Source organism: Branchiostoma floridae, chromosome 5 (genome assembly GCF_000003815.2).
Source record: "Branchiostoma floridae strain S238N-H82 chromosome 5, Bfl_VNyyK, whole genome shotgun sequence".
NCBI classification, from domain to species: domain Eukaryota; kingdom Metazoa; phylum Chordata; class Leptocardii; order Amphioxiformes; family Branchiostomatidae; genus Branchiostoma; species Branchiostoma floridae.
In genome coordinates, this window is record NC_049983.1 from 27,903,869 (window position 1) to 27,917,572 (window position 13,704).

The following is a 13,704-nucleotide window of genomic DNA, read 5'->3' on the forward strand; positions in this document are numbered from 1 at the left end:
TATTTGCACAATAATTTAAGCTCTGCATTTTGGCATGTGAACAGAGCAATGGACTGATCTAACACCGCTATGTACTTTACATATACGGAGGGTATGATTGGAACCTACGAACCTAAAAACGGGAAGAAAGGGAGGCCAAAGCTCCTCATTGACAACACGATAGAGAATGACGTAAAGTAAAGGACGCTTTCAAGTCTGGTTCGAGCGGGAGTCAAGAAATTGGCTCAGTAATTATATTGACAAGAGATTCATCTAAAACTTATAATGGCCCAAACTAACGAATCATTTTCAACAGACCGCACGTATCCTGATGGAGCAAGCGGCCGCCGTGCTCCCTGCAGCTTCATCCGCTCCCACCGCTACTACTTGGCGGCCGGCATTGTCGTGGTGCTTGGGTCTAGTCGCTGTCGGGCTTGCCCCTCTGACCTTCATTAATAAGAAGGTAAACACTTTATTGAGTGTTGAAAATATTATTATCTTTTCATTACAGTCGTTTTTGTTTGTTGAAAGCTTTATCATACTTTCCTTACAGTGGTTTTGTTTGTTAAATAAATGGTAATTAAAATTTGTGAACATTCTGCAGTTGATATTTTAAGTCTGACAACCTGAACCGTTTTAGGAAATATCGGAACTGACCGTCACCTTTGACGCCTTGAAACGCGACCTGGACAATGAGCGGAACCTGTATGCCGCCTTGGAGCAGCGTCTTCACGAGATGAGCAAGACCCCAGGCAAGTTGCAATGACCTAAAAAAAAACTTCGATTCGAAGGGACAAAATACTTGTATTTTCCTTTAGTTATCTTCTTTTCAATACTGATTTTTTAATACATTTCGACATTGCCTTTTTATCAGGGCCACCTGGACTTCCAGGCAAAAAGGGAGCCATGGGGCCAGCTAGCCTTCCAGGAGAAAAGGGAGCCATGGGGCCAGCTGGCCCTGTGGGAAAGGACGGGCCGCCCGGACCAGTTGGGCCCCGAGGGCTGAAGGGACCCGTGGGGCCGCCCGGGCCAGTTGGGCCCCGAGGGCTGAAGGGACCCGTGGGGCCGCCCGGACCAGTTGGGCCCCGAGGGCTGAACGGACCCGTGGGGCCGCCCGGACCAGTTAGGCACCGAGGGCTGAAGGGATCCGTCGGGCCGCCCGGACCAGTTGGGCCCCGAGGGCTGAAGGGACCCGTCGGGCCGCCCGGACCAGTTGGGCACCGAGGGCTGAAGGGACCCGTCGGGCCGCCCGGTCCAACAGGGATGTCCCAGTCTCCCATCCCTGCCGGACCGGCTGAACATGCAGGTGAGGAAGTGCTGAAGCTTACTCGTGTAGTTCTTTATTATTTCATTTATCCGAAATATCTTTTAAAACTATTTTCGCCACACGACACTCACAGCATAGTCTCTCCTGTCCAGACATGTAAGTAGTTTTATTGAAGAAAATCAGCATACATTTAGCAGCATTTCCCGAATTACTGCACATTTTTGGCGACGCCTCAGGGGCGGAGGCATTCTACAGTATTACGATCGCCTTGAAAATATTCCAAAAATTGCACGAATGCATCCCCTAGGGAATTGGTTTTGAGGCCTTCGGCTGTTTGGAACAGAAAAGGCCCTTGATTCTTCGAATATGAAAGATACAATGTACCATTCAGTTGAATAATTGCCTTTTTTCAGCACTGTTTCTGGCCAATGAGAATAATGTGTTATTACTACAGCTTTTAATATGTTGTTGTTGACAGGAAAGAACTAGGAACTCTATATTGATGTTTTGATGCTTCAAATACTTTTTGTTTCACTTGTAAACACAATTATATTTTTGATTTTCAAAAATCTGCCTTGCTCATTTTCAAGATGTTTGTACAAAGCAGAAAAGGCCATGACTGCAGACATTGAGAGAAACCAACGATCTACGCATTTGCCAAATACCTTTATTTCATCAATATACACATCAAATATACACACACAAAATATTCAGGTTATAAAAACTTGTAGAACAGGACATTTTTGTTTTATAACTAAAGATTTTCTTCTATAAGAGTGAATCTATTCTTGACAATACATCCAAGAAGAAACTTTCTGTTTGTAATTCTGTTAGTCTTAATTTTAAAACAAGTTTACCAGTTCCACAGAATCAGTCCTGTCGTTATTTCATTTTCCTACAAAAAATATGGAAGCATCTATCAAGTAGCAAACAGAAGCCTGTTAAAACCTGCTCTACTTTACTGTTCTACATGTAGGTCATTGGGCATGGGTGCAGTCATTAGTAAGAAACAATACCTACACAGCAATGCTACGAATAGTGTATCGTGAAGATGGTGAACTGCCCTCGCCTCCACAATCAGTACATGCAGACCAACTATACTGCGTCTAAATGCAGTATGACAGACCAAGGAAATACCAGGAGAGTTCTTTTTGTACCAATTCGATGCCATGTTCTTTGTTCAAAGGGAAGTTCAATGTTTTAAATGATGCTTAGACAGTTTTTGGGTGCATACAAGAAAAAAAACACAGAAATGAAATTAGTCTCATTACACTGCAGAAACCTCAGCCATTGTTGTATCATTTATATTGGTTGAGATTAATGGACTACTAATGGGAACTTCTTTATCGGGGAAACTTTTTTCGAATGCTCATCCTACTGTCCTCAAATGATGTTTGCGGTATTAGATTTTTTTCTCAGTCTCGAACTGCCACTGCCAAGGGACTGGTCACCAAATGACCTGGTAACTTAGATCTCTATTATGGGTGGTTGTAAGACCCTAATGAGAACACACTGGCTTTGTGCGGGACAAACATTCAATAACATGGAAGTAAAGGGGGTGTTTAACGAAATAAAATTGATTTAAAACCAAAACACAACCATCACGCCTAAACACTATCAAAACGTTTATAAAGAAGGGATAATGTCCCATGAACTCCCAGTTCTAAGCTTGCCAGTGGGTACCTGTTTAAACACTGTTCCCTGAGCTCGGGTTTCAGTTGTACAGGTCACAGGTGGCGGTAGTCTAATGTTTTCACAGGTGTCCCCACCAGCACTGTACACTGGAATGGGCAGTAATTAATTTGCTCCAGATGTTCTGGTTTGGCGGTCTGTCCATTGGGACGTTTATGGGGTTCGCCTTTGTCAATCGACCTGGAGGCGATTAATTCCACTTCGTCATGGAATATTCTAGATATGATAAGATGCGTCGTAACTTATTCACATTTCTCGAATCAAGTAGATCAGATTTCAACAAACTAGATGCTACAAACAGATTTGAATATAAACTCGGCACAAAAGTTTGGAATATCGACTTTGGTAGATCATATTTCCGTTGTTTCTGAATTAATTTCAATGTATTATTTATCAATAGAAAGTGTGTGTAATTTCCTTTTCAATGGTATCATCAATCTATAACACTGTAGTTCTACACTGAATCGACGATAAGTTTGGCCGCATTCCTTTTCCATGTAATTTTTCGTATAGTTATTACCTAACATCCAAGGTTGTTCTTAGTGCATTTGATTATAGTGTATTTGACCTTTTGATTGTTGGTGGCCAAATCAAAGCGTGGATGCACCAAGGAGAATACCAAGCTGACAGTTGCACAGATAAAGTGGTGGTGGAGGAACAGTATAGCGGGGCGGTACATGTTGTATAACCGCTAGAGGCAAAACAAGGTTTATCATCATTCAAGGCAACCTAAATGCGGTAGGATATAGAGGACACCGTTCTCCATATGCATTCAATCGCAATGTTTTACCTCTTAAATTTGGTACTAAATGCCGTTCTGCAACATTACAACGCCCGTCCGCACAGAAAAAGGACCACTGCAGGCTACTTTCAGGATGTACTAAAGGAGTATTGAGTTTTAGGATTGAACAGCCTATAGTTAACACAGTTTACCCCACCGATTGAACACCTTTTTTGTCCAATTGTTTGTTTTGATAAGGGGTATCAGTGGCTTAGATTAACAAGCCTGTTTATTCAACTTGCCTTCATATGCATGCACAAGTCAATACCGACAGACGAAAATGAGCTGAATGGAGTGTTTGACTTTAGTAGTGTAATTTTAGGCCTGGTGCTCGTTCCGGATTTTTAAGACATTCTAAATCTGTTGCTGTTTCCGGTTTGTTCCGAATTTAGCCAATCAAAACTCAGACTTGGAAACGACGTCATCAATACTGTACAAAATCCTCTGGTACATAGCATCTTTGGACCCATCATTCTGATTGTGTCTGGCGCTCGCGGAGTCAATATACACTTTTAATTCATTTTGCCATGTCTGCGTTCATTTTATTACATACTATACGATACATTATGGCAATATATAAGTAACTGTGAATACTCAAGGTTTAGAATGTACAACGTTAACAATTGCACCTTCACAATCCGACAATTACCGTGATATCTACATGCAGACGCAAAACGTCCACTCGAACATTATAATCATGTATTCCCAGCAACATTGGAAGGAAGGAACATGCACTCGACGTTTCCAGCTTTTTGCGTTCATTTTTTACATAGTATACAATACATGTGACAATATAAAATTCACTGTAAATACTCAAGGTATAGAATGTACAACAATTGCACAATGGGTGTGTTTTTACTCGGACCTTCACAGTTCGATAATTACCGTGATCTACAGCCGCAAAACGTCCACTCAAACATTATAATTATGTCTTCCCGGCAACATGCACTCGACGTTTCCCGCTTTTGGATTTGCCAAAATTCTACATTTCTCAAGGACACGTGACAGGTGAACCTATGAGAGCCCAGCACTCACAACGCTTACTATCACGCCCGTCCTAAATCACACTCAATCTATAAGGCATGCATAATAGTAATTATTGGTTTAATGTTACTACAGTATTTGACTACCTTCACACATGACCACGGCGAAGACTTTGCATTTTGCGAAAATGCTGCCTATCTAGTATTGAGTTTATTTTGTACACGACTTGTCATGGCTTCCAGGAAGAATAGTGGTACAGTATCACTAATGGAGATCCTAATAAAGCAAACAAAGAAACCAACAATTATTCCATCGTACCTTGTTTTTTTAAACACCATGCTTGTTCTTCCAGTATCTTGCTCCGAAGATTACACAATGTGGAGCGGAATCTGCTACAAGGCCTTTAGCACACATAAGACCTTCAGCGATGCGGCCGCGGCCTGCCGTGAAGACGGCGGCACCCTCGCAATGCCCCGAGGCGCCGAGACCAACGACTTCCTGGTCTCCTTGTTCAAGTCCGTGCATAACTCCCGGTACAACTGGATCGGCATGCACCGTCAGCACATAGAGGGGAGCTTTGAGTGGGTGGACGGTTCTGCACTTGGTGACTACAGCCCGTGGTATCCGGGAGAACCAAGTGGCTCCGGTGGTTGCGTTACTTACTCCACACATCTGAACGGCAGGTGGATCAACTGGCCATGTGACGGCAGGCGTTACTTCATCTGCCAAGTCGCTCCACGTGCGTCATTTGAAGCTACCTTTGATGGAAATTAATGAAATGAAATGGACCAGCTTTTGTACTAACTCACTTAGCCGCCAGTCTCTTTCGATATATATATATATATATATATATATATATATATATATATATATATATATACATACCTACTCACTCAGAAGCAAATTCACAGAATTTGAATATTATCAAAGTGTCGTTCCCCTTTTCAGCATGAGGATACGCGTCAGGACGTCACCATTGCTCCTCTGTTTTCTATTATCCGCTGTAAAGCAGCTGAAAGTTACAACTGGGCAGCTGCAGTTCCGTCAGCGAGCGCTTGGAGGCGGTCGCGGTTATATCGATGTTTTCACGAGTATCGAGGGCAGAAAATCCCACCACCTTGATTAAGTAGTTCAGTTGTAAAATAGAATCCTTTAGAAGGAATCATTTAGAAGGTTAATTTTGTGCCTTAGAAATTAATTTTCCATATCTTAAAATATGTGTTTAAACTGTGTGATTAGACACTCGGGTACTTTGCAATTCGTGGGTTGATGTTTCATCCCAAAATTTGCCTGAACAATTCTACTGGAAGTGCAGCTTCTGAAGAGTTACAGAAGCACATGTGTCCTTGCCGTTCTCTATATTACAGCATTCTTTAATTGTTGAACCTTGTAACATCTATTTCATAGATTTTTTTCAGTAGATGAATTATAATATATACAATATACTGCATGTAATACAATTGCCTGCCATCGGTACAATGTTCTGTATAGGTCGAGCTTACATCAGTAAGTCTGCTACATTGGATGTGGTTTATCTTATACGTTATCTTCAATAGTTCGACAATCTTTCAAGATTTTTCGATAGTTTCGTACGGTATCCTTCATGAGTCGACTGCAGATGCAGAACACAGCAGATGGTGTTGGAAAAAATGATGTATCATGGTCAGTGGCCATGGCGAGCAATGAACAGGCAGAAATGTAAAACACGCCACAGACACTTGTGCTGTATAGTGCTGTACGTAGAAAGGAAAATAAAACTTATCTGCATAACATTACTTATTTGCCTGAATATTTCAGTATATTGTAGACAGCTACATGGCTGCTCGTATAGATATATGACCGAGGGTCATCTTTTTTCACTTACGTATTCATCCTCATCCTCATTCTCACACAATACAGCTGGAGGAACTGACCTGGTGTTTTTAGCAGCTACAGTGATATGGCTGTTAGTTCTCAAACTTGTCAGACTAGGGCCATTCTTCTTGGATTAACTACAAAAGACGGTAATCATCCGCTTACTTGATTCTATATCAAATTGTTCAAGTATCATTGACAGCTGCTGTCTCTCTGTTGTTATACTCGATGGAAAAAGTATCATCTTAAGTATCCCGTGTGTCAGCTACATGGCTGTTCTCATGTACATATGATTGAGGGTCGTCTTCTCCATTTATCAATTCATCCCCATCCTCCTTCTCACACAAGACAGCTGGAGGAACTGCCATGGCATTTTAGCAGCTACAGTCATATGGATGTTCGTTCTCAAACTTGTCAGACTAGGGCCATTTTTATTGGATTAACTACGAAAGAGGTTCTCGGGGTGGGAATAAAGGATAATTAATAGCCTCATATTAATCTTAGAGCTGCTCTCCATAGCCTATACTTGTATGCGGTCTCCTTGACGGAGTGATTACGCAATCATACCCTTCGCCTGCCCTGTCTACCCGAGACTTGCCTTCTCTAGTCCTGGATACTGGCTGTGAAAGTAGCTGGGAGTCAGCTCAACCAACAGCAGACACTTGGGGTTACCAAATAAGGATCACGCTTATAACTACCGAAGTAGTTTCACTTCTACCACGACACTCCGAAACCGGATAAAGCCGTCGGCCTCGCCATTGGTTTAAAGTGTGCAGTGCGTGGGGAGAGGTTTCAACCCGAAGATTTGTCTGCAACTTGCAGAAAAACACATTCGCCTTGCGGCACACTCGCTGATCGTTCCATATAAGGGCTTGACTTTCAGCGCTTTTCCAGACCAATCGCGATATGATATTCCATATTCATGTATCTTGACGTTGGCTGTTGTAGACTGCACGCTCTTTTTGCTTGCCTCAGTACAGCAGAAATGTACGAGCAAGCAGAGCCCGTCCGGACCCCTTCTATCGGCCCCGATAGCGGCCAAACCAGCGGGCCGCCGCCCCAACCCCCTCCTGTCCATCAGGGTGGTTCCCGCGGGCGCGTCCGTCTTGGTAAGGGTGCTGACAAGTGGCAAGGAGACCGAGAAACGTCTACAGACACGTACGAAGAAGCCGAGGCCGTGAAACGTTCCGCCACGTACACGTCTGCAGGTAGCTTTTTCGTTTGTATTTTACGTCTGTATACTGGATTCTTTCTCGTCTGCAAACAGAATAATTTTTTAATATTGTAGATAAGATTCGTTTTTGTATCATTTCTAATCACGTGACGGGAGGATCACGGTGCAGGATGGATGATATTTACAAAATAATGTAGACTCTGTCTTTTGTCATGTAGAGGCGGAGCAATGGACTGCGAAAATACATATACCATTATTAGTATTATTGAATCCTATGAACCTAAAAAGAAACAATGGGAGGCAAAAATCCTCATTGACAACATCATGGAGAATAAAGTAAAGTGGAGGATGCTTTCAAGTCTGGTTCGAGCGGGAGTAAAGAAAGTCAGTAATTGTATTGACAAGAGATTCAAGTGACCAAAACTAAAGAACTATTTCCAGCAGACCGCACGTATCCGGGTGGAGCAAGCGGCCGCCGTGCTCTCTGCAGCTTCATCCGCTCCCACCGCTACTACTTGGTGGCCGGCATTGCCGTACTGCTGGGTATAGTCGCTGTCGGGCTCGCCCCTCTGACATTCATCAATAAAAAGGTGAACACTTTATTGAGTGTCGAAAACTTATTATTATTTCCTTACAGTAGTTTTGTTTGTTAAGTAAATGGTATTTAATATTTATGAACCTTCTTTAGTTTATGTTTTAAAGTCTGACATGCTGAACCGTTTTCAGGAAATATCGGAACTGACCGTCACCTTTGACGCCTTGAAACGCGACCTGGACAACGAACGGAACCGGAATGCTGCCTTGGAGGAGCGTCTTCACGAGATGAGCAAGACCCCAGGCAAGTTGGAAGGACCTAAAAATTCTTCAATGTAGAAGGACAGAATTTATATCCTTATTGTTTTTTTAGATACAATTCGTAATTGTAGTATTGCTTTATCAGGGCCACCTGGCCCTCCAGGAGAAAAGGGAGCCATGGGGCCGGGTGGACCTGTGGGAACGGACGGGCCGCCCGGACCAGTTGGGCCCCGAGGGCTGATGGGACCCGTTGGGCCGCCCGGTCCAACAGGGACGTCCAAGTTTCCAAGCCCCACCGGACCGGCTGGACACGCAGGTGAGGCACGACCTAAGACAGGTGATGCACTTATTCCAGCACGTCCCGAAATTGGTTGTGTTGTAAAAGTGATTAATTACCTCCATAAAAAATGGAGGTATAGTTTTTGGTGCGTCTGTGTGTGTGTGTGTGTGTGTGTGTGTGTGTGTGTGTGTTTGTCCGCATATTTGTGGTCAGCATAAGTCTGAAACCTCTGTATGGATTGTAATGATATTTCGTATGTGGGTAGGTGTTGGAAAGACGAACATCACGGTCGATGTTGGGCCTCCTTGTGTGTGACCTTGGTACTGCAGCAGAACCTCAATTTTTTGTGTCTTTTAATCTGGACATCCTGTGGTCTGGAATTTTAGTGGCAGATAGCTTGGAATGTAAGGAAGAAGTGATGTATGTTTGGCTTCCCTGGCAGCTTGCTCTGGAACTGCAGGGACATTCTGGTCAAAATCTTCCAATGAGCATAACGGAACATAGGAAAGACGGATTTCTATTACATTTAGCATTCAGGTATCTTTGGCAGAGATGTTCATATTGAATTGCAAATTATGCAAATTTTGATTAAATTTGCATAGTTAATGAGGAAAATCTATATTTACAGTGTTTTCCATTATAAGACTTAAATACATGTAACATGTGTTGTTTGTGGTAGGTGGAAGATTAGTAGATATCAGTTATGCAAATAACTGCCTAATTTGCATCATTTATGTGAAAGTGTCTAAATACAAGTACAAAAATGTAGTACTTGATTCGATTGTAAACATTGTGACCTGTGTAAGTTAGTTAAAGGTGTACATAACCAGACATAAATTATGCTGATGAGCAAGTCATTTGCATAATCAGAATATTTCATTGAGGTATGAGGTCTCCGAACTCTTGTTTGTCTTGATTGTAGCAGAAACAAACGTTGCACTCAACAAGAAGGCCTCACAGAGCAGTTTGTATCGATCGGAATACCCTGCGGAGCGAGCTGTGGACGGAAACACGGGAACCATTCTGAACCCCCGACAGGAATGCACACATACGGACCGGGAGTACGAGCCGTGGTGGAAGGTGGATCTTGGAGACACATACGTCATCAGTCACGTGAGAGTCATCAACCGGGGAGACTGCTGTGGTGAGTAAAACATTGGTGATTGGCTGTCGAAAAATGTCAGTCACAAATATTTGCTTAGACTTTGATCTCGTGCCATAGTATTTTTCTTTTTAAGCATCGATACGACTATTTTTGCGATCGTGATACTAAGTTATGGGATTGCTTCTTTCTATCGAATCTATAAGGAACGTTTCTAAAATACATTGTTGGATTTATAGGGCACATGTCAGTAAATTTGAACATAACAATGCTATATCTTTGCATTTAACAGGAGAACGGCTGCGAAATTTCATGGTACGGGTTGGCCCCTTTGAGGACTTCCGTGAAAACACACCATGTGGTGACATTTACTCGGAGACTCCATCTAATGGAGAGACCATCGACGTGCGATGTGCCGAGCCCATCTCAGGGAGGTGGGTGTCTGTTCAACTGATCGGTCGGGAGGACTACCTGTCTCTGTGTGAAGTACAGGTGTTTTCAGGGTCAGGTAGGTACAATGCGTTTTTATTCCGTGAAAACTGACTTATGGTAATCAGTTGCAATGGCGTGTTTGTCTTTGTTGTGTCGTGGTGTACTAAAATCGGCCTGCAGGCCGCTTTTCATTGATGTAGCAACTATGTTATCATACCCTACGTCTGCCCTGTCTACCCGCCTTCTCTGGTCATGAATACTGGCTGTGAAAATAGTTGGGAGTCAGCTCAACAGCAGGTACTTGAGGCTACGGAACAAGCGTCACTCTTACGTCTACCGAACTAGTTTCACGTTTACAACGACACGCCGAAGCCGGATAATGTCCTCGGCCTCGTCATTGGATAAAAGTTTGCAGTGCGTGGGCAGAGGTTTCAGTCCGAAGATTTGTCTGCAACTTGCAGAAAAACAACAGTCATTCTCCCCTGGCCTGCGTCACACTCGCTGGTCCTTCCAAATAAAGGAAAGAGTTTCGGCGCTTTTCCAGACTAAGCGCACTCTTATACACTCTTGTTCACTCTAGTGCACTCTTGTCCACTCTCACGGTTCACTCTTGTCCCATATATGTAAATGACCAGTATGCAAATAAGCACATGCTAACAAGTACGTAATAAATTAACATAAGTATGCAAGCGCATACGCATGATGTATGAATCCTCACACAGTACACTGTTATACACCCCTATACTAAACGTCTTACTCTTTAACTTTCATTCATTCACTGCATTAGTGTAAAAGTCTTGCAAACTCGTGTACTCTCTGTACACTCCAGTTCATTCTTGTACACTCTAGTTCGATCACTCCTGTACACTCTGGTTCACACTGTACACTTTTAAGCGCAAATACGTGTACAATGTCATGAAAGGTATGTTTTATGTAAAAGATTTATTGACTGTGAGTTAGCACTCTTACATTTTACAACATCGACGTGGATAAAGTTACAGATAGCGTTTCTCTTTTCAGCACGAGGATAATCCTCAGGCCGGATTCCCGCCACCGCTTTTCATCGGTTCTCTACCGGAATACTGTCCGCTGTAAAACTTCACAGCTTCAACTGGGCAGCTTCAGTTCCGTCAGCGGGCGCCAGAAGGCAGTTCTACCGATGTTATCACGAGTTCTCTGCAGTTCATTCTTGTCTAGTAAGAATCTAGCACAGAAAACTCCCACCACCTAACTTTTGGAAGCAGTTGAGTAGGAGAAAACCTTTCTATCCTGTTATTTGTTTGGTAGGAACAGCTTTTTTGTCAAATTTTGTCAAATCCGTCCTGTTAACGTTGCTTGATGACCTCGGTCCCACTCAAAAACAATGAGTTATGTAGTCCCTTGGTACGGAAATGGTACAGATGTCTGGATTCTCTCTTACTTTAAACAAGTGCTTTTGAACAAAAGTGCCATTTTTGACTCGTGAGGAAATCAGTATTTACCACTTTTCACGCCTCATGGTGAAAAATTGAAAGATTTGATGTTTAGATTGCATGGCTGCCATCCTGCGTAGTAGCCGCTGGCTCAATCCTTTCTCGTACGCGGTTATTAGTAAGCGACGTTTGATTAAGCCAGATTTCAATAGGGAGAAATAAACGCCTTTGTGGATGGGATTATCATAGACGTTTGTGGGATTCATTTATATCTTCTTTTTGAGAAGTTCAAAGTAGCTGGTAGGACATTATGAATGTTATCTGAGTTTTGTATGTTTGCCATGGTACTTTATAGAGAACCAGACGGGAGGAGAGGTCGCGCACATGATTAAGGGGTGGCCACGTTCTTGCCTTTAACAATATGATCTGGATGTTGAACAAAGTTATATCTATATACCTGTTACATGGTGACCCTACATAGTATAGCAAGTCTAAAATGTATTTCGTAAAAAAAAATCAATACTAGTAAGACTTATGAAGTATTGATTTTTGACCAAGAAATATGTTACGTAGATGTGCTTTGTGCAATTGTTAGAAACGATTTAGATTTAACGATCCCCCTCTGCCGGCTAATTCCTTCCCCAGCTTATGTTACTGTTCTAATGCCACCGGAGGAATCTGCTTGGAGATTAACGTAAAGTACGTCTTTGTATTGTCCTTGATGATTTTCTCGTTTGAAGACTAATGTTCGATTATTGTCAGGATCTGTAGACAGACGCTGCCTGTTACTGGTACTACTTGGGTCACTTATGTTTGCAATGTCTATCCATTGTCGATAATTATAAGATACAAATGCAAAGTTTACAACCTGTTTCAAAGCACACATTTTTTTAGCATCTTTACCAGGCGTACATTTACTTTGACAACTCCAATCTTGAATGCAATTGCAAAGTCCAAGAACATCGTCCCTCCCCCTTTTGACATCGCCATCTACAGGTCCATGTCTGAACTGCACCGTAGTTGTCAAAGCTCTGACTCCCTGATGACCAGAGAGATGCTGCGATAATATTGAAAAAGGATGAAGAATAAAGAAAGGGCTGACGTTCGAGTGATTAAGTAATTTTCATAGTTAAGAATCAAATACAAGACTATCTTGCGTGTCCAAGAACACAGTTGATGTCTTAGTTCGTACATTGTGTTCGAAAACTGATTTTCAATATTTAGCGAGCAAACCGATTACATATATACACATAATTAGTCTCGGTGTGGGCGGTGTTACCCGGCTTACATGAGTTGTTTTCATCACCGTTTTAATTCTGATGTTCTGATGTAAGGCTTCATATTCCTTTGAGTCTGGGTCTACTCTGGAGTCAACAAGCGCCTTGCCAGGTACAGGACGTGTTTTTGTCGTGCAGAAACCTGACAAGTAACGTTACAAGCGGCATCATGTCGGGAGGGCAGCAGCAGTCCCAGACTGGGGACACAGGTGCTGGTAGGTTTTGTCATTTTCTAAAGATAGTGTTTAAGTTTCTTCTCTTGTTGAGGCCCAACAAACCAGTCCGATGGCTGCCAATGGTGCCTCTGCCAGACCAACTTCTAACAGTCTGCTACTGTTAAAATAGGTAATGGCGCAGTAAAAGACAATTTTAAATTTTTGGGTCAATATTTGGAATGTAACGATTTTTTGCCAAATGTAGTTAAATTTCAAGTGTAGAGCGTGCATATGAAGCTTGTTGTTGGCCCTGGTAAGAGGCAGAGTTTCTGTCAGACAAAATTTTAAGCTAGCCTCCGTTGCAGTCATCGAAGCGGTCTGTTTTTTATTTTATTTTGGAGGGTGGGGACGTTAGTTCGCGATTTTCCACGCTGGCTAGGTTCTTTTCTGCCGGGAAAGGGAGTTTGCCGTGGAACGGTGTATTCTTACAGACTGAAATGTAACTCAACCGTCATATAAC

General features: G+C 42.6%; 2 protein-coding genes across 3 annotated transcripts in view; one reads left to right on the forward strand and one right to left on the reverse strand.

Moving 5' to 3' along the window:
- Positions 1-13,704, reverse strand: part of LOC118416894 (neuronal pentraxin receptor-like) — a 626,618-nt gene that overhangs the window by 85,690 nt on the left and 527,224 nt on the right. The gene's annotated exons all lie outside the window — the stretch shown is intronic.
- LOC118416412 (collagen alpha-1(I) chain-like) lies at positions 922-1,735 on the forward strand. Its single transcript, XM_035821510.1, has 2 exons — positions 922-1,285; positions 1,725-1,735. Exons 1-2 carry the CDS (start codon positions 922-924, stop codon positions 1,733-1,735), a joined length of 375 nt encoding a protein of 124 aa, XP_035677403.1.